The sequence below is a fragment of the Hermetia illucens genome, chromosome 1 (assembly GCF_905115235.1).
Source record: "Hermetia illucens chromosome 1, iHerIll2.2.curated.20191125, whole genome shotgun sequence".
Taxonomy (NCBI): Eukaryota; Metazoa; Arthropoda; class Insecta; order Diptera; family Stratiomyidae; genus Hermetia; species Hermetia illucens.
Window position 1 is genome coordinate 54772536 of NC_051849.1, and position 21525 is coordinate 54794060.

General features: G+C 41.0%; 2 protein-coding genes across 5 annotated transcripts; one reads left to right on the plus strand and one right to left on the minus strand.

Moving 5' to 3' along the window:
• Positions 1 to 683: 683 nt before the first annotated feature.
• On the minus strand, positions 684 to 9811 carry LOC119657637. Its single transcript, XM_038064644.1, has 3 exons — positions 9563 to 9811; positions 2104 to 2263; positions 684 to 2044 (listed from the first exon to the last, which is right to left on the minus strand). The coding sequence occupies exons 1-3, from the start codon at positions 9774 to 9776 to the stop codon at positions 1378 to 1380; spliced, it is 1041 nt and encodes a 346-aa protein (XP_037920572.1). The 5' UTR covers positions 9777 to 9811; the 3' UTR covers positions 684 to 1377.
• A 44-nt stretch (positions 9812 to 9855) lies between these two features.
• On the plus strand, positions 9856 to 18655 carry LOC119657646 (eukaryotic translation initiation factor 3 subunit G-1). Of its 4 annotated transcripts, none has more exons than XM_038064657.1 (5): positions 9856 to 9994; positions 10414 to 10771; positions 18001 to 18111; positions 18165 to 18373; positions 18433 to 18655. In XM_038064657.1, exons 2-5 carry the CDS (start codon positions 10420 to 10422, stop codon positions 18571 to 18573), a joined length of 813 nt encoding a protein of 270 aa, XP_037920585.1. In that variant the 5' UTR covers positions 9856 to 9994; positions 10414 to 10419; the 3' UTR covers positions 18574 to 18655. The 4 variants fall into 4 exon arrangements, with proteins under 4 accessions (XP_037920585.1, XP_037920613.1, XP_037920594.1 ...); XM_038064685.1 differs by having other exon boundaries at positions 18168 to 18373; XM_038064666.1 differs by lacking the exon at positions 9856 to 9994 and adding an exon at positions 10162 to 10301.
• Positions 18656 to 21525: the final 2870 nt, after the last annotated feature.

The window sequence follows — 21525 nt, forward strand, 5'->3', positions numbered from 1 at the left end:
TGGTATAGCTGCTTCTCAGAACGATGGGAGACAACAACACTCTGTCTGATATCCCAACAATAATCAGAAGGGGGATGAAAATTGGGATTGGAGCCACTGAAATCTCCCGAAATAGATGGCATTTTCCCAGCACTGCTTCAGAGAGCCCTAGAAATCATCTTAGGGTCTTTCCCAAGAATGGGGGCGTAGCTTTGAGATATATACCAAGAGCATGGAAGTCGCCAACAGTAGCATTTATTCCGAAAGCGGATAAAAAGAATCCTTTTCACTCTAACTATTTCAGACTAATTTGCCTGACATCGTTTGTACTAAAGACAGTGGAGAAGGTTATAGACAACTATGTTAAAACTAACGTTCTAATTCGTAATCCCCTACATCCATGTCTACACACCTACCAGGCAGACTGCCCTGTATCTGCTAATGGATGTACGACGGAATACCATAGAAACTGTGTTTTTTGGGCATCGAATATAGAGATGCCCTAATTCGCGAAGTAAATGGGAAACACCTTGACCATCTGGGTGGGCAGAATGTGAGAGTAAGCGAGCAGATGTGCTGGCAGGTACAACTTCTATTATCATGAACACTACTGAAGGGGGTCTACAGGGGGGATACATAATGTTGTAGAAATAATGCTAATCAATTCCACCACTTTAATTTTGTAGAATAAAGTCGGAACAATTATAGTTAATACTTTGTAACTTTATTAAAAAAACAAGTTCAATATTTGTAAGGCATCTAATATTTACATCTTAAATAATAAAAGCTTATATGACTACACCAAATGACAATGCCTATTGGTCTTTATGATTTTTGTTATGTGCCTTTTTCTCTTTGGTTGACTGGGCCCAAATTTGACGAAAAATTCCATTGATAACGTTTCTACTTCGTAACACAATGCTGACTCAAAATATGCCTTACTCCTGCTTAAGTATCTCTGAACTAAATTTATCTACAATGATTATGTAGGCCTAATCGTAAACATTTGTCAGCCACGCTGGGGTTACCTGCATCTACTTTACATTTTTTTCCATTCAAGTTTTTTATGAAATATTTTCTTCCGATGATTATAGCGAAAATAAAGTCCGAGCAAGGAGGAAATTCTCTTGCAAAAACTGAATCTATAGCAACCATTCCGCATTATTTCATTCCAGTATTCTTGAAATAATTTTTAAAAAGATTGGATTATATATATAGCCTGAGCTTGTGAGGATCTTTAGCATTTCTATAGTTTAATATATACAACCAGGCTAACATGAATTAATATACAACATGAAGTTGGCATTTTTGCGGTTTCTATATTAGAGCCTTCTGAACCGTCTGGGGCTCTCAGTTTTACCTTAGTTCATCAAAATTTGGTTCGGATTTAATCGGCTTTCATAAAACATTTGAATACACTTGAACATTCTGATTTTTCCGACTGTCCAAATCGTTCGACAAAGATACATGTTCTAGTTGGGATGCATTCGACACATTCACACCATTTGTGTTTTGTTGTGGATGACTACCATTTGCATTTGTTAAATCCGTGTGTGTCGAGGGAAGGGAGTAGATTTGTAATTGATGTTGTGATAAAGGAAAGTATGACTGGTTGTTTGATAAGTTCCCAAGGTTCATCGCTGTTTGCGGAGGAATATTATTGAAGCTCCGAGCACTTCGTAATGAATTCAAAACTTCCATCCGAAATTGAATTTTTTGTTGCTCATCCAATTTCCGGACAATTGGTAATAATGAATGAAAAAATGACTCATCATCATCATGGGCGCAATTTGGCTTTTGGTTCTGTTGCTGTGATAATATTTTCAGTAACCTGGATCTGAACTGCACCGAAGTAATCTTGGACTTTGTTGGCCGGCGTCGTATTACAGTTGTAGATCTAGCTACCGCTGTTGTAGATTTTTCCTCGGGGGATAGTGGAGGTGGTGATTCACAGGCGTTTTCATAGCTATATGTTTCGCAACTGTTATCGTCTTTCATAGGGTCCTGTTCGACACTGCTGGGGTAGCTTTCCGTGCTGTTGTTGATAAATGGAAACCGATTGCGACTGAAAATACAAATGACTTTGTAAGGAATAAGTGACGGGCAAAAATTGTCAACTTTTACCTTCTAGGGTCAATTTCTGGTATTAAAAACATTAAATAGTCGAAGAACATATATTTCGCCTTTTTCTTATTTGCTAGGCCTGATTTTTCGTGCTGTTGATGTCTTAGCTCTTTCAGAAAAGAATCCTTAATGTTTTTCCATTTTTTCTGCAGCTCAGATCCTGTAAAAGTTTAGAAATACATGAAATAATAAATCCGTCTAACATTAACAGTTTTAACCAAACTGCAAAGCACAATCTGTTTTTCTAGGTATAATCTTGCGGTGTTTCCATCGATTAAATTTCCTTGTATCAATGATGAACAAGTGGCTCTCGAAATATCGGTATATGCAAATATAATAAATAACACTAGCGAAAACGCAAAAGCAGTCTAAATATTTCAAACAGTCTGTTTTGTTATCTGAGTCAATAATGTTGATTGTTGGTTTTTTCGACGTTTGAAAATTGATTTGCTTTTAAAGCAAGAATTTCAGTTACTTTCATCTAACAAGTTTCATTTCTACTTTTTCCTTTCCCGAATAAGTAATTCGCCTTACAATTATGCATTAAAGCAAATATGCTTTTGCGATCTCTGTGCTTAAAAACTGATTTTTTTCTCTTATTCATAGTTAGCTTAGGTGGGATTAAAAAATGAACTCAACGCTGACGCGGAATATATCACTTTACGGAGGTCGATATGTGACTCTCCGGGAGTTTAGCCTCCCATCTATTAAGACCATTAGTGCGTGGTGATAGCCACAATCCTATTTAGGGTGACCCTACTATTGATAAAGTGAAGACTAAATTGGAAAGTCAAAAGACACCTCCTTAATTCAGAGTGTTTTGAGAACCGTATCTATTGAATCCTTGGCAATAGGAGGTAACTGATCTTACCAATATTTGGCACTCCAGTCAGTAAGCCTGATATTACCGTGCTATTCTAGGGGCTATTGTACGGCTGAGCTCTTAATCCCCATACTTGCAGAATCGGTATGACTACGGAAACTGACAAAAAAAAAAAATAACTGCAAGAAAACGCAACCCCTATGTTTCAGGCTTGTACACCTGACGAAGGCACATCTTCGCAATAGTGATAACTAAATGATAGCACCTAAAACGAGAGAAGTTGTGAAGTTAGACAGCTTGCCATTTGCTTACCAGGCAGGGCGATTAACCGAAACTACCGTGCACCAGTATACAGATGTATGTTACTACGCAAAGCAACAAATACCAAAGAAATGCAGTGCCCGCCAAAAAAAATGTTCGCACTCAACACTTTTATGATTCCACCTTTCTAATTACGTCTAGACAACATTTAGTCTCGCCTAATGATGTCTGCTCGAAATAATTAAAATGCTGAAGGAGCTCCGGGCAGAGCTCAAAGCAGTACGTGAAAAACGGCAGGAGAAGGAAAACCTGCAAGCCGGAGAGCCCATTGAAGTGGATGACATCGTGGGATGTGCGTCTGCTTTCGCCGAAGCTGTCTTGGTAGAGCCGAACAACATCGTAGCCGGCAACATTGAAGCCAACAACGTTGGAGCCAATAAGACCATAACCAGCAGCATCACTGCCGCAACATCGGAGGACGAAGACCCATTCAACTTCGTCACAAGAGTAAGGTTAGTGCCAAAAGTGTAAAAATTAGCGAAAACACTCCCCAGGCAAATATTACCCCAACTCCCGCTCAGAAACCAAAGAAACAAAAGATACCGGTAATTACCGGATATTCATTAAATGTCCCTGTTCTGCTAAGATCCCTTAAGCAAAAGGGATAAAGGCAACTTTCAAGAACACGAGGGCGGATAAGACCCTCATTTTCGCCGAATCCATCGAGGATCACGGCAAAATCTTCGCTGCTATCAAAGAGTAAGGCTTAAACGCCACAACGAGCACCCCTCAATCCCTGAGGACCAGTCCCTCATTATTCGAGGACTACATCGAGAAACCGATGCTGCAGAAATTCTGGCGGAGCTCAAAACTGAGTATCCGCAGCTTAAAATCCGGTCTGTAGTCAACTTCCTGACAAATCAAGACAAAGCTCTACATAAGGAGAATCCTTCTCTCCCAATTAAGTCTCAATCGGGACTTTTTATAGTGACCTTCAAGCCTTCTCAAGAGCTCAACGACGCCTTCAAGGTGAAATACATTCTACACCAGAAGATTACCTTAGAAAAAATAAGACCGTTGGGACAGATTCAATTGTCAAAATTTTGGGCACGTTGCTCAAAATTGTACAATTGTACATCGATGCGTTAAGTGCACCACAAAACACCCGCGTGGTGAATGCCCACACCCCTCAATGGAGGTGCTTCAACTGCGCAAATCGAAAGAAGCACAGCAGACCAAACAGGCAGTAGCACAAATGTCGCAAAGTTTGGCCAAACCAGGCGTATCTTACGCCCAAGCCATGAAACAATCACTGCCCTGGGTGGCCCCTGCACCTCCACCTCTTGCAAAGTCTCGCGTCCCTTGTACCTCACGCCCAACGTGTCACTGCCCAGGTGTTGATCGACTCTCTGAAAGTAGACATTTATTGCATTTCGGAGATCCATCTTAAAAGCAGGCATAACGTGAACTTCACCGGATATAATACCATCCGGAACGATAACAACACCGGTTCCGCCCTATTAATCAAAAAAGATTATGAATTCGAGGAAGTCGCCATAGACAACCTGCTAACTTGTACCGCTACGGCGGCTTTCATTAAAACGGCTAGCAGTAAACGGATTCTCATTGTCTCCGTTTATATTAGGTGCCAATCTAGAAATGAGGAACTGGGCCATGACTTAAAAATCTTGAGTGATTTCCAGTTGAAATCTTATAATCTTGTCTTTGGAGCCGACTTCAACTCCAGACACACTCACTGGGGCGACACGGCCATTAATTGTAATGCGAAAACCCTGCTCAAATGGACCCACGACCCTTTCTCGCCTACCAATCTCGTGATGATCTTGCCGAATTCTCCGTCAAGGCCCAGTAGTCAATCTATATTAGAATACTTCCTTCTGTTTATGGAAATGAAGCAAAGCTTTCAGGTAATATCATGTGATACCTTACCAGGCATGTCCGACCATTTCGCGGTCAATCTCAAACTGCCCTCACCTCTTTATATAAGGCATTACTCTCCCGGATTAACTGTCTGTCTCCGTGGTATGGTGGCGACCTTTCGTAGCAAAGAATTGCAAACTTGCAGACTTTAAGCCTGAAGCTAATATAGAAATAATATATGGGGAAATACAAAACCTGCAACTTTGTTCTAACCCAAAGCCTGCAACTTTGTTCTAACCCAAAACAAAGTGTGAGTCTGCAGTGATGCTGAGAAAGCAAAAACACTTGGGGAATTCTTAGAGCGGCAGCTCAACGCAACACCTCCGAGCAACAGAACGGCTCTCACTAAGACTGTTGATTCAACAGTCAGAGATTTCACTTCTGTTACAGAATCACGTCCTTTTCTGCCCAGAACCCTTCCAACAAGCCTACTGATTCGAGCAAATTTCTGAGTTTATCACAACTCATTGCTATTACCCATAACTTTAACAGTAAAAAGTCAGCAGGCTCAGATGGAATTACGAATTTCGTCTTAAAAAATCTTCCAGTAGTCTCCACTGAGTTCCTGCTTGCTGTTTTTAATAACTGCATTAATAATGGCTACTTCCCATTCACCTAGAAAATAGCTAACATTATAGCCATTCGGAAAGGAGGTGCCTCCTGTGAACCTGGTTACTTCAAACCCGTTTCACTTCTATCTAACCTGGGGAAGCTTTTTGAGAGAGCATGGATCGTAGGGCTGGTCCAACACAGCAATCTTAACAACATTATTCCAGACCATCAGTTCGGTTTCCGTGCTAAACACGAAACACAGCACGCCCCGAGCTACCTCGACGATACTGTGGCCAGCAGACTTAACGTCAATAATAAACCCACGGTAGCTTGCGCTCTGGATTTAGAAAAGGCATTTGATTCCGTCTGGATAAACGGGCTAATCTATAAACTGATCAAATACGAATTCCCAATCCCGACGATCAGACTTGCCATCAGTTTCTTCGAGGATAGACATTTTTACGTCGGGAATACAATAGTAAGAGGATCGAAATCGATCAAATATCTAGGAATCAATTTCAATGAATTCCTAAGATTTAACAATCATGTTAAGCTCGCCATTGATAAAGCAAATGGTGCATTGCGCAAGATTTACTTTCTTCTTGGCAAAAAAGTGGGTCTAAGCACCAAAACTAAGCTGATCCTATATATGACTCTCATCAGGCCCATCATATGCTACGGATCACTTGCTCCTCAAAAGCCATGGATAAATGCATGTCTTTCGAACACCGGATTTGTCAAGAACTGCGGAACTACTGACGCAATACACGCTGCGCGGTTACTCATGGAGAAACACGGTGGTACGCTCTACGACAACACTTAATGAAGAACTCGTGCGCTGTGTTCAATTGCTCTACCGAGTTCAAAGTGCGACGGGCGTATCAAAACCGCTTCGTGTCTCTGTTAGTGCTCATCAAAGTTGCGCTCTCTCACCACGTCTCTTTGTTATGGACGGTGTCCGGGTCATCCAGCGCCCTATACAGTACTTTATGCAGATGATGTTTTCCTAGCGTCTAATAGCAGAAATGATCTCAAGCTCCAAAAATGGAATGATCGCCTTATGCAACAGATTGCAACAGGTCTCAGATTGAATGTGAAAAAACTGAGTCTTTGACGACCGATCCCCATGAAATGGGCCCAGAAATGAGCCATTTAAATATCTCGGGTCAATGCTATCAACCAATGGAGAACTACGTTATCAAATTGCTTCACGCATTAACGCAACCTGGTTGAATTGGCATTCCACAACTGGTGTTCTTTGTGATCGATATATCAACGAACGTCTCAATTATAAAATTTACCGCAATGTCGTCCGTCTTGTCGTAATCTATGGTTCTGAGTGTTGGCCGACTATAAAAGACAATGAACGGCGGACAATGCGGTAATAGAGACGAAGATGTTGCGTTGGACTAGTGGCGTGACACGTTTTGATCACATCCGAAATGAGAATATCCGTGATCGATATGGGGTTGCATCGATCGTGAAAGAGAGGCGTCTATAATGGTATGGTCAACTAATTCGCGCTAACGAGATTTCACTTGCCAAGATTGGTCTGAGCATCGAAATTGATGGTAAGCCATCAAAAGGCCGGCCGAAACAAAGATGGCTTGATACGTCTTTAGTCTCAAAACAGGGTTCAGTTTCGGTGATTACCTCGTCATCGCCGCTAATTTCTTTCCAGGGAGCATTCTTTTGAGGTCTGGGAAGAGGAGAAAGTCACTGAGGCAGTTGAAGCTCAATCCATGCAATTTCGCCATCGTTTTCATTGATTTGTGACAGAGTGCGTTATCTTCGTGAAACAGTACCTTCTTTTAATTCATATGAGGCCGTTTTTCGGCAATTGCTGTTGATGGGTTTTCCCTTCTCAAGATATTCGGTGAATATTATACCATGTGCATCCCAAAATACTTACGACTTCGCACGCTTTGGAGTCGGTTCACCACGTGTAGTCCACTCAGATAACGATTGTTTTGATTGTCGTGTGAAATAATGGCGCCATGTTTCGCTCATTGTCAAATATCAATGCATAAATTTGGGGTTTTTATTGAGGAAGAGCTTCAAACACTGCTCAGAATCGTCAACTCGGTGTTGTTTTTGGTCGATTGTGAGTTCGCGCGACACTCACTGTGAACAGAGCTTTCGCATACCCAAACATTCACCATCATCATCAACGGCGCAACAACCGATATCCGGTCTAGGTCTGCCTTAATAAGGAACTCCAGACTTCCCGATTTTGCGCCGAGGTCCACCATTTCGATATCCCTAAAACATTCATGCACGATATGTCCAAGAGGCTGTATTATGCCAAGCCTTGGCTTCAACAGTGTTCTTTTCGCCAAAAAGCATTGCTTTATTAACACACGAAATTCCTTTTTATCCATTTTCTTCAAACTAACAAAAGTTGCTTCACTCAAACTGCTCTATCCCACAATCTAATAGTCCGACAGCGGTCAAATTTGTATACGAGTTTTTAAAGGCTAGGATTAACTAAAAATCATTTTGATTTAATATTAGAAGCGCCATTTATAACAGCCTATGCAGTGAATCAAGTCGGGTTTATTAACTTGCAAAACTACTGACAATCGACCTCTCTACATTACATTTCTGTTCCTAGAAAAGGCGTTTGACTCTGCCCCAAAAACTCACCTAGCGTTGGAGGAACTCGTGGACTATATCAACTTGCTCTACCGCAATTCGAGAGTTGGAAGTGTGGCAATTGGATTAAAACGGCTTCTATGGGTATTTGTGAAAGAATCGTCGGATATTGTCCAACGCCCTTACACACGGCTGCAGGTGATGTTTTCCTAGTGTCTCATAGCAAAGCTGATCTTGAGCAACTTGTTCAAAAATCGAATGATCGCCGCATGCAACACGCATGAACTTTAGACGACCGATCCCGATGAAACAGGCACTATTACTGTCAGCGGCAGTGACCTAAATAAATGTAAATATCTCGGATCAATGTTATGAGCCAATTGTGAACTGCGTTATGAAATTGTTTTACGCTTCAGTACAACTTGCATGAAATCGCTTTTCACAACTGGCATTCCTTGTGATCCACACTTCAACGGACGTCTCAAATCGAAAATTGCCGCAGTGTTCTCCGATCATGTGACTCTCTATGGTTCTGTGAGTTGGCCGACCATAAAAGAATGAACGGCGCCTCGTGGCAATAGAAATTTTGGAGCAGCATAACACGTCACGATTACATCTGTGATCGATATTGGGTTGCGTCGATCATGGAAACCTCCAATTCAAAATATTGCTTGTAAAGGGACTTACAGACTACAAGTACTCACCAAATGACATGGTTTAGCCATTTCCGAGTAAATCGGGTGTGACAGACAGACAGAACAGACATCGGATCGATTTTATTAAAGTTTTGTTTTACACAAAACGCATTCAGTGCACGAAGTTTTGCTTAATTTTTTTTTCTTCATATACACTTTACTGTAATTCAAACAATCGTGTATCTAAAATCAACGAGGATGCCAACTTAGATGCCCTAACACCTACACTTCCGTCAATTAGTCTTCGGAAGCTGCATCCTTAGCATGTTGTAATTGAAAAGGATCCTCCGAGAAAGTAAGCTCGGATGTTTAATATATTACTCCCAAGTTGAATTCTATTTCAATATCTCGAGCAATCCTATAGGAACTAAATACGTTTCAACTTTACTGAAGTGAACTCCTAGCTTCAACCAAAGGAAGTTGTAAGTCAATACGTAAGCGACTGTAAACCGCAAAATGCAACTTTCTTCCTCAAAGAAACATTAAGCCTTTTTGGACAGAAACAGTAATCAAACGGGACGTGCTGGCGGCAAATTAATGGATAACCTCCAGAAGTGTGGCGGAATGGTAACCATCGTAATTTCCAACTTACTTGCGGCCTTTTTATCACTAAACGAGAAAGTATTCCAACTGCAACCGTACAACTTCTCGGCAACCTCTTCCCAAGCTTTTCGCCGTGCTGCCAAATTATTCCTGTATGCCTTCTTCCACAAGCACTCGTACTGTTCAACCAAAGCAATGAACCTTGGTGTCTCTGACATTCTTTGGATCAATGTTTCGTGGACGTTTATTTCAAGAGTTTCCATAGAAAGATATTGGGTTTATCTACTGTCACTGTTGTTTTGACAGGAATTGTCATCCACCATTGCAGTGAGGTTGGCTGCAAATTTTGATAAACGAGTACATGAGCTCTTTGAACCGGTTGAACCGCTGAGGGAGTGACACTTCTCTCTCCTTTCAACAAGAATAAGACGTCCGGTTGAAGTGAAGTGTGGTTTTCTCCTCGCAAAATATAGTGAAAAAGGTATTATTATATATTTAAATAAGTGCCAAATTATTGTAATAATGGCCAGAATTCAAATCAAACTGGCTTAGTGGATTATACTCAGTAATTTTTCGAATTACACAGGAAAGGCCTTCAATGAACTGCATTTGACGTTTGGTGGCCGAGTGTTTGCGATTTTTCTGCATTTTTCTATTTCGCGATTATCCAAAGGATTTATTACATTCGAGTTTCCGAGAACCGTGATTTTGGTGTATTTCATTTCGCGAAATTCGTATTATAACGCATAATAGTATCTCCGCCCTATATTAAATGTTTACGTGTCAAAGTAGGTTAGGTTTTCGAAAACTTCCATGGATCCCTTTAGAAACGCATTACCCGAAACGTTCAACTTTCATCAAAAAACCCTCAGTTAATGTATTTTTCTGTTTATTTCCCAGTAAAACATGCCTGCCATTGACGACATTAAATCTTCTTGGGCCGACGAGGTCGAGCTAGACCAAGGCGAGTTACCTGCTCCAAGTGAAATTATCGAGAATGGACACAAAATCGTCACCGAATACAAATACAATAATGACGACAAGAAAATCAAGGTGGTGCGCACATACAAAATCACAAAACGTGCTGTGCCCAAAGTAATAGCGGAACGAAAAACTTGGGCGAAATTCGGTGACTCGGAACATGACAAACCCGGTCCAAACTCACATACGACCATGGTCGCGGAAGACGTCTACATGCAGTTCCTGAGCTCGAAGGAGGAGGAGAAGGCAAATGACAATATTTTGGATCAAATTAAAAGTGAGTACAAATGGGTTTGCTTTAGTTGTTTTAACTTAACTCAAATTTAGCTGCCGGCCATATCCGTAACAGGCTTTGAGAGGAGGCGATGCTTTTGTTGGTGTTCTGAAATTTGTCTGCATTAACCTTCCGCTCCTTTTTTGTTGAAATGGAGAAAACCCGGTGTCAGCCGACTTTTTCAACTGTTCCCTTGCCAATTTTTTTATTGTCTCCATCTTGTGACAAGGAGTATACTAGTAGCCATCGAGTTCATTTCTGAATTTTTGGGTAAAATGGTGATTGAATGATTTTTATTCACACTTAAGTTTTCGTTTTTCTGCCACGGTCAATTGCCTCCGATACAGTAGGCTGTTTTCTTGGCAATAGCTCCTTGTCAAATGTACTGTGTGGCTAGCAATAACAATTTGCTCTCAGCTAGCAAGAAATAGGCAGGTTTCGGGTAGGTAGGACTGCATTTGAATCGATGGAAGTAGCCACTTCTCATTTGTTATTTACGGACATTTTTGGAATCCACAGTTGGGTGCACTTCCGAAATCTCGCATATCATGTTCTCCAAGTCCTTCAGTCGTGTATAGTTTATTGGGTTGAGAATAAACAACCATTCACCCCTTGGTGGGGTGTAGCGCGTCAACCACATTTACGCACCATCGTTCACGCTTCGCTTAAATGCGTCGCCTTTTGACTAGCTGTTGTGTTTAGTTTATTGTAAAGATCTTAACTATGCACTGCTCTGGTAACACTGACCGCTTTCTTTGCTTCATGGTTAGCATTCTTATCAATTTGTAAACTTTTTATCGACGGTGGAATTTCATCTGGACATCGTTATTCCAAAGTCTCTTGATGAACTGCGCAGACTGTTCCCTCCATGCTTTCTGCTGGTAGCATTTATTGGTCGTTTCCAGTTGGCGACACATTAAACTCAATGATATTCTGGTTGTTACGCAGTTCATCGAAATAATAAACTTATCATTTCCGCAGGCAGGATAAAAATCGGGTTGTACATGGTTTTACCCAGTTGACTTATTAGTAAAACTTTTACGTCTTATGTGAAACCTAAGGGTGAAATGGTTTATGAGTTTCCAGACATTTTGAATCTTCCAGACTTTCTTGCCCTGTCCGTGAAGGCACTTTTCCGCTGGTTGGCGGCATGCGTGTGTGGTGGGGAAGAAGCTACAGTTTCTGAGCACTCAAGCTATGTTGACCCATTGTACTCGCTACCCCCATCTAGTGGAATATTCCGGATTCGTTGACGTATCGCAGGATTTCCGTTAGTGGATGCGATGCTACCCGTCGCGACTGGAGAACATCGGCACCAAAAATCTGTTGCCTGATGCATCCATAGGCGGAGCACTCACGTAGGAAATGCTCCATGGATTCCGCTTCCTCATTACAGGAGGGACACGTATCATCTTGAGTAATTCTTATTCTGAACATACGCCCAGTTTGTGAATTATGGCCTGTCAGAATGCCCACAATACTCCTCCCGACATAGGGGAGATTGGCACCTCTATCGCTAAAGCATCCGCGATTTCATTTTCCTCTACGCCACAGTGACCAGGTACCCAGAGTAGTTCCCCCGTATTGAATCTAGAGATAGAGTTCAAACGGTTTCTGCATTCCTGAATGATTTTTGAGATGATGAAAGGACTACTCAACGTTCTCAATTCAGCTCGACTATCACTTCAGATTGCGATGCGCCTGCCCGCCCTTCAATTACTCGTCAATCACTCAGTTTTCCGCCCTTAAAATCGCATAAACTTCGACTTGAAAAACCGGTCATATTGTCCCAGAGGAAAAGCCCACTTCTCGTTTTTATTCAAGAGGTAGTATCCGGCTCCCGAACCTTGTTCTGTTTTTGAGTCATCGGTGTAAAAGACTTCCGTATATCCCGCCACGCATTCCTCTGCGACTTCCCAGTTCTCTCTACGGTCGGCGTCATTCAAATGGTTGTAGAGATCATTTGTCGATGTTTCATCTCAGTCTTTTTTGAAATGGTGGGAACATCATGCATCGAAATCTACCTTGCAAGTGCAGACTGCATAGGCATTCACTTATGTCAAAGCCGGTAACAGTAGGTTTCATTTTTTTGCCGGCTAGGAAACCTGCTTTATTGTTGCTGTTGGTACAGCAGGCATTTGCAGGTTTCGCCCTACATGGTGGATAACAATCCAGGCTTTCTTTCACTCTGGAACTTATACTACCTTTTCACCGTCACTGTTCTAGTGTCAATTTATCCGCTATATCTCCGGCTTTCAATCTCACCACAAGATATTCATGTGGATTAACTAGCTCTTTTACAAAGCACTCGGATTCGGTCAAAGTTCTTACATCAGTGATACTAAATGCTGGCCCTAATTCCAACATTTAATCTTCTATTTAAATTGTGTAAACTGTTTTGTCAATACCAACTGATAGTCTTTTTACCTCTTTTTTGGATGCATTGTCTACTATAAAAGCAACACTGAATTCCCTGTTATCGGATTGTCTCTTGCAAATAATTTTGTATGAAACAAAACCTTATTGGAATCAATTCATTGTCTGCCTGTCTGTCACACTCGAATTGTTCGGAAGCGGATGAACTAATTGCCATAAAATTTGATGAGAAGATGTGATCTGTGAATCCCTTTACAGATAACAAATGGCGCACATACAATGTGAGATAGTCGAGTGGCGTACTTTTTGAAACTGATGATATTTTTGATACTGGATGAAACAGAGGGGAGTGAATGCTGAAAATGTGTGCCCTAAAAAATGCAATAGGTCTCGTTCTCAGAACCCATCCAAACAAAAAATCTCAATGGTGCATCCATACGAAATCTAGGCCTCAAAATACATGTCGTTCCTGTATGCTCAAAGAAAGTTAATAATAGCATCTTGCCATATTTCAGAAATTTACCATGACAATCCCCTTAAGTTCTTTCTAGAAGTTCGAAATTTGATGAACAATACGATACAACAAATCCAACTATTATTAACAAAGTTGTAACATTGGAATGGAGAAACGTGCATAGGAAATTTCCCACATAAGATGAACATAAAACCTTTCTACCCGAAGCATCCAGCTTCTGGTATTCCGACATGTTTCGGGTGCAGGGAGGTGAAATGCACTTACAAATAAAGTAGCAAACTCCTGAGTCAGGCAGACTATTGGCTAAAACGCCGCCTTGGTGCGTCTAGGACTCCAACCTGGAAGGCCTATTCCGTGTAGCGGCAAATCCCTGTGGTCCCCTGGCATCTCTCTTATCCATCTCCCTTTCTTTCCGTTCCACGTGTCCTCGCTCTGACATTCTTCCATCGAAAGGTGATAGCGATGTCGCTCCAGCCTCCTGCATAAAAATAAGGTGTGGCAGGCGTCATTCCCCACATCATTGCAATAAATGCAGCCATTGCAATAAATGCAGTGATTTCCCGATTGTGTGCAGAATTAAAAATGCCCATGTTCGTTAGGTAATAGATTACCTGACCGTGCTTTTGACTGAACCACGTCCATCTGTTTGATGAGACTGCTACTATCATCATTATCGCTGGCTTTAAGACGGTACGATAGGCGGAAACAACTTGCAGAGCCCCTTGTTTTTGTACTTGAGCTAGGCGAAGATGTAACGTTCTTACTGTGAGAGTCAGCCTACTAGCATACTTCGGAACCGTAAAGAAGGATGGACTGAACTGCACTTATCACCAAACGACGCCTGCTGAATAAAGGGCTCCCAACATTGGATATAAATCGGCATAACGCAAAATTTCTAGCTGCAACTTTGTCTGCGGTGTTGCTATACTGCTCGAAGAAACCCATATCTGTGTCTACCATTATGCTGAGGTATTTCACCGCCGGTTTCGACAAGACCATGGCTTCTCCAATCTGAATAGGGAGGACTGTGGGAATCCTCTCCTAGAATTAGGGAGAATCCATGTTCAGCCACCCACCTGTTAACGCACCACATCATTATTCCTAGTGTGCGCTGAGCTCGCTCAACGGTATGTGCGGTAACCAATGCTGCAACATCATCCGCATATTTGACTAGATGCGATTCATCAAGCATCTCGAGTCGTAGAAGACTATCGTATAAGGCGTTCCAAAGGTCAGGACCGAAGATAGATCCCTGAGCCGCCCCCGATGTGTTCTTCATTTATGCTTTCATACGTCTAGGATACAGAAAGGGCATTGCTCGCTGACAGTGGTGACTGTGAGTCTCGGTTAGTTTCACCGCTTGGAGGTCACCTTTGTCCTTGATTATTAGCACAAGCCTCGCAACCTTTCGGCGAGAGAGGAAAACACGCTATCGAACATGTGTTGAATGCGCTGACTAGAACGTCCGGCTTATACTTGCACACAAGTTTCGGGTCTTTGCCGAGAATACCGGTCCTGGTGATTTTTTGTTCTTCATGGACAGTACCGCTTCTTCTAGTTCCGTTGTAGTAAAAACTGGGCGTCCCTCATGGATCATGGTATTTGAACTTTTGCTGAAGACCTAGCACCGCGCGGAACCGGGAACATGAGCCACATCTTCTTTTTGCAGATCGAGGTCCAGAGGTGCAAAGAACACATCATTTTTCCGACTTGCAGTTCTTCGCTTTGCGTCCTGGTTCGCTACACTTGTAACACCAATTCTTTATACCCTGCCATTTGCAAGCCCCTGCTATATGCCCGGAGGCCCAACTTTTTGTCCTCTAGGGTTGATAAATGTAACAGCTGTGATAAATGTAATAGCTGGGCTGAAAATTTCGTAAGCCAACACACAAATGGCGCTACTAGTATTGAATCCATATCCATTTTTAGTTAAACCTAACCTTCAAAAGACATGAGTACAAATTTGACACATGTCGGACTATTAGTTTGTGCGATAGAACATTTTGAATGAAACAACTTTTGTTAGTTTGAAGAAAAAGGAAAAAAAGGAATTTCGTGTGTTAATAAAGCATTGATTTTTTGACGAAAAAAGTATTGTTGAAGCCAACAGTACAGTACAACAGTATTTGGGCTTTGCACGAGGAAAATTAACTGTTGAGAAGTGGTTTGCTCAATTTAAATCAGGCAAAATGAGCCCCGAGGACGATGCATACAGTGGACGACGAAAACATCAAAAAAGTCCACAAAATAATTTTGGATGACAGTAAAGTTAACTTGATCGAGATAGATATCAAAGGAACGTGTTGAGCATATCGTGCATGAATGTGTGGGTATACGAAATGGGAAAACCATCAACAGTGACTATTACATAGCGTTATTGGACCCTTTGAAGGATGAAATTGTGGATAAATGGCTCCCCACACATGGGTTCTAAGCTGAAAACCACTGCTTTCAGGCTTAGAGTGCTCTGGACTGCCTCGCATAAAGTAGTCTTCTTGTCGGTTTTCCACACAAGTTCGAAAAGCATATAGCCGGTTCTAGTCCGCTAGATTTAACGTCTACCCCGGCATATTCTGGTTTGATGCTGTTGCAGACCTCTCGAAAAACTTTTACGAAAGATCTCCCTTAGATCGGTTTGAAGAGAATGGCCCCTGACCGTTTACCTCTTCTTTTTTTGGCGGTGATGTCGTCATTACCGTCGTGATTCAACTTAGGCTGTTGTCGTTGAATTCTCTTCTTTTTTCAAAGCCGTTTGATCCATTTCGTTATCATCTCATGGAATTCTGTTTGCTGCCGCCTTATCAGAACGCTATCAATCCCTCTCGCGGCCTGAGGGCACTACGTTTTGTGCAACTAAGGGCTGTACTAGCGGTGCATTTTTTTCGTCAGCTCCTCTTCGGCCGTTTTCCAGAAGTTTCTTTGGTGTACAATAAGATTCAGCAGTTCGTCCATCTTCATCATTTCGTTGCACGACTGAAGCAGCCTTAATTTTTTTTGTAGGACCACCCCACACTTCTTAAGTAATCTTTCTCCCTCTCGTGGCCTTTTCCTTTCCAACCTCGAATTCGATGTTGTCTCTCCTTTTTAGACGCCAAGAAACTGAATCTCCACGATGTCACTCCCTTCATCACTACTGGTTGCCTTCTCCGTTGGGACAATAAGCCTTTCTACTTTTTCAGTAAGTGATGGTCGTAATTTCGCGCTTCTTGCAAAGATATTTATAGCAGTATTTTCCATTTTACCTGTTAGAAGTGGCTAACACAGTGTATTGCCGCTCCTTCTAAAAATGTCGGTTGATGCCTTCTTTGTTTAGGTCCCAGCTGCAAGCTCCACTAGAAAGTGTAGTTGCCTTAAATGACCCCGTGTCTATATGAACAGGGGGCTCACCTGTGGATTAACACAAATCCTTACGGGAGTTTGTATCCAGAGCCGGGATTAGGCGCTGGTTAAGGATCCATTTCCGTCCAGATAGCTGAGTGGTTAGAGCGCAAGCCGTCGTACGGAAGGTCGCGGTTCAAATCTCACTGGTGGCAGTGGAATTTGTATCGTGATTTGACGTCGGATACCTGTCGACTCAGCTGTGAATGAGTACTTGAGTCAAATCAGGGTAATAATCTGGGGCGGATGATGACGATGAAAGAAGAATGTCCCAAGGTACTTAAAGATATCAATATTGTTATACTTTAAATATATTATGGTATGATTTAGTATATCACAATATACTATCTCATTGCCGCTATGATAATATATGACAAGTTAATGCCTTCATTTATAAGAAGGCTAAGACATTCGTAACATATTATTGGTATCTATAAAATTCTAATATTATATTATTATTATACCTATACCTGCCTCCTAGTGTACTGTTACGGTCTTGAATGAAGTTCTCTAACACACTTCAAGACCCTGATCCAACATGGATTGTTGCGCCAACGATTATTATTATCCATTTCAACTGAGCTTGCACTGCCAACTTACTTGTAGCCGTGTATTATCGGGGCCTAAAACCCGTTTCTACGAGGTGTCACCTTCGGGTAAGGTAGGCAACAGAATGCCACAGCTGTCAACTCATATGCAGCCTATTTCGAATCGTTTGCCAAATCATAAGTCCGTGCCATGCCGTGTCGTCGTCGTTATCGCCCCTCATGTTAATTCACCACCAGGTTGACTCGTGGTTATTCGAGGCTACCAACTGAGAGGTATGATACTAATTGAGTCGGAAATAACTAATATATTACTCTCAGACAGTAATCGAATGACCTTATAACCAAGTTCAGTGAAAAACACACGACCTGCCTTTTTAAACCCTCATTCTTTTTATTTAACTTTCACCATTCTAGCGCAAAACACTCTTTGCTAATAATATTTTTCTTAAACTTAGACATTGGAAAATGCCGTATTTGCTCTGGAGAGCATTGGTCCGCTCATTGTCCGTTCAAGGGTACTGTCATGGATACCAGTAAACTGATGGAGAGTAAACCAGCAGTACCAGGTAATTTCTGAACATTCGATATTACGTACATGATATTCAATAAGATTTTATAGCAGCAGTCCCTGCGGAAACTTCGAAGAGCGGCAAATACATTCCACCGTTCCTTAAGGATAGCCAAAAGGGCGGTACTGGTATGCGTGGTCGGGATGATACTGCTGCCATCCGTATTTCAAATCTTTCGGAATCCATCACTGAGTCTGATTTGGAAGAACTTGTCAAGAAAATTGGTCAGCACAGCAAAATGTACTTGGCACGCGATAAGGTAAGTAATTTGTTTTTTATTCTCCAGAGCGAATTGTTCAGGGAAGTTTCTTATTTCAGAATACCGGATTGTGCAAAGGTTTCGCATACGTTCACTTCAAACAACGTAAGGATGCTGCTGCAGCGATTGAGATTCTTAATGGTCACGGGTATGATCATTTGATTTTGAATGTTGAATGGTCGAAACCCCAGAACAATTAAATACTTTATAGAAATTGATTTGTTTGTAAGATATTGATTCGATAACGCATTAATAAATTTGAGGGCAATTTCTATATAAAAATTCAATTTTTTTTTTCATAAAAAGTTTATGAGAGGTTTTAATTCCTTGGTTATGATTATATTACTACTTGGGTATGTATTCTGGCTATTCTAAAAAATCGTTTTCCTGTTCGTTGGCTTCTTTGTCATAGACAAAAGTTTCAATCCCTAAGACTCAGACGGGCTGTTGTATATCATTTTATTTTCAAGTAGGATAGACATTTTTAAGGGTTTGTTGAAACAAAACCTTATTAAAATCGATTCAATGTCTGTCTGTTCGTCTGTTACACCCAATTTACTCGGAAACGGCTGAACCGATTGTCACAAAATTCGACGAAAATATGTGGTCTGTGTGCCCCTTTACATGCAGCGAGTGGCGCTATTTTGTGCTAAGTATGAAGGGGGCTCCCCATACACGCGGAAAAGGGTGTACATTTTTTTCACAGAATATTTCCACACACATTGGACGCATGGGAGAGCTTGGAAATATTACGAAAGGATTCGACAAAATTGATGAACCCAGATGAGGCGAGCTGTGCATCGAGGCTAATTAAAAAACTTGCTGACAAATATAGGGACCGCACCAGCCACTAAATACTGATAATTGGGGGTCATTAACGCAAAAATTATAAGATCATCATCCCTACCTGCATGTGGACCTTTTTACTCCCTACCTTTTTGAATGTATCTATCTTTACTTTTAAAACAACTTTTTACAATTTGTACCTACAGACCTTTAACTTTTTTATTTAAAAACAGGAAAACTTCCCAATGATTTAGTAGTTTAAGTACTGAGGAAGAGAGTAAGTAGCTCTCGAAATACATATATACAAACTATAAAAATATATTGTAGTAGGAGAAGCTATACAAAGTTTAATTTTTATTTAGAACTACAAACATCGGAACGATAACTATTTTTTATTGCAGAATATTTTGTATCCTTAGCTATATACGTTCATAGAGAGTTGCTCACATAAGACGAACACAAAACCTTTTACCTGAAGCGCCGAGCTTCCAGTATTCATTCAGTAGAGTCAAGTAGGTAAATGGAAGGATTTTGGATGCAGACTGGCTGGTAAAGGAAGAGGAGATTCCCAATTACTAACAATACAGTGCTGACCGAGTAAGCAAGGGGTGATTCCGGTATGGGTGAGTGATAAAGCTCATTTTCATTTCGGTGGCTTCCATGTTAGTGTTGTCAGGAAAGTTCTTGAGGCGTTTTTATTTGAGGGGAAATAGTCGAAGCGTATGTAACGCATACGAAACTTTCGATATAGATATATCGTAAATTACAAAAACAAACCCTGTAAATAGGTGCCAAAAGCATAGAATGCAAATAGAATAATTCTTCAAAAAACTGCCAGAATTTTCGTTAAACGATTATTATTTTTCTATCGTTTAGATAATTTCATTCGTGGGAAATTTTTTTTGTAATTTGAATAAATAAACCGTTGGCGGAAGTTTCTTGATTGTAAGAGTTTTTATTTCGTTGAGTAAATCCTAATTTGAAGTTTAATGTGTTAGTTTGAATTTAAGGGTTAAGAGCCGACTCAACTTTTTTGGTAACCTAATGCAACCTGTGCAATTTTCTTGAAGTATCCCTCCATCGCTCTGGAGAATATAATCCAAAAAGTGCCGGTAGATCTATCTGATATCCGGACATTCTCATAAGTGGACACGGACAGAGATTTTATCAATACGTAAATACTTCTAATACGCGGACTGTAGGGCAAAATTTCAGCAAACAGAACTCCATCAGTTGTGTTTAGTTTTCCGAATTCGATGAGTTCGAGGAATTGTTTGTCCTCGCTTTGCTATGAATGTTTTTCAATTCAGTTTATGTACTTTCCTCCTTGAAACTGGGAACATGTCTTCCAAAAGAAAATCGCTAACCATTAAAAACAAGTCAGGAAACCGGAAGTTTGATGCTTCAGGTATAAAAGGTTTTGTGTTTCACTTTATGAGGAGCATGCCGCAGTTCTCCATTGGCTGATGGCATTGAGATAGTTAAATTGCTTAGTTCTGTCAGCTACAGTAACCTGGCCGGAACTGAGCAAATTAAATATCGCTAATCGGGCTCTGAGCCAGTATATTATTAGCAAATGCGAAGAATTTAACCTACAACAGATACAGACAAGTCGGAATACCGGAAGCTCGCACTTCGGGTGTAAAGGTTTTGTGTTCATCTTATGTAACAAATTTTAACGCACATTTTTCTATCCGTATATAGCTACAAATCCAACATATTCCTTCATATTATTCCAAACCACGAGATATACGTACATATTACAGCCATAGATATTACGTTCACCCTAACAAACTGCCTATTTCCGAATACTGTACACATCTATGCACATACATAAATTGATCGTACCCATATTTCCGATTTACTATATACCTACATACACACATGTCTGGTTGGAGTAATTGATATTCATATACAAATGATAAAAAATTAAAAGGAAATAATTCTTTGAGACTGCATTCGTAAGAACTCATTTCGTTGTGGTATTGACGTATTGATATGAGATGATGACGTCATGCCTAGATTTCGTAGAGATGCACCACTGTGATTTTTATCAGATTTTTCGGTTGGATAGGTTCTGAGAACGAGACCTGTTACACTTTTTGTTGGTCATATTTTGAGCCCTCACTCCCCTATGTTTCACCCAACATCAAATATTGAACCAGTTTCGAAAAGCAAAAGCTAATTGAGCCCTTTCATTTGATACCCCACATGGCTACATTCTGTGAAAAAAAAATTTGCAGCCTCCATTCACATTCACTCCCCCCTTCACCAATTTTCGTGACAATCGATCCAGCCGTTTCTGAATAAATCGGGTGTGACAGACAGACACCGTCTCGATTCTAATAAGGTTTTGTTTCACACAA

Bases quoted from the DNA above. Each gene is read 5' to 3' on its own strand.
- LOC119657637 (XM_038064644.1), bottom strand. From the start codon at position 9,776: ATGGAAACTCTTGAAATAAACGTCCACGAAACATTGATCCAAAGAATG. The intron at 2,264-9,562 runs GTAAGTTGGAAA...AAACTTTTACAG, and splicing joins TAGTGATAAAAAGGCCGCAA to GATCTGAGCTGCAGAAAAAA. The intron at 2,045-2,103 runs GTAAAAGTTGAC...TTGTATTTTCAG, and splicing joins CCAGAAATTGACCCTAGAAG to TCGCAATCGGTTTCCATTTA.
- LOC119657646 (XM_038064657.1), top strand. From the start codon at position 10,420: ATGCCTGCCATTGACGACATTAAATCTTCTTGGGCCGACGAGGTCGAG. The intron at 18,112-18,164 runs GTAATTTCTGAA...AAGATTTTATAG, and splicing joins GAGTAAACCAGCAGTACCAG to CAGCAGTCCCTGCGGAAACT. The intron at 18,374-18,432 runs GTAAGTAATTTG...TTCTTATTTCAG, and splicing joins TGTACTTGGCACGCGATAAG to AATACCGGATTGTGCAAAGG.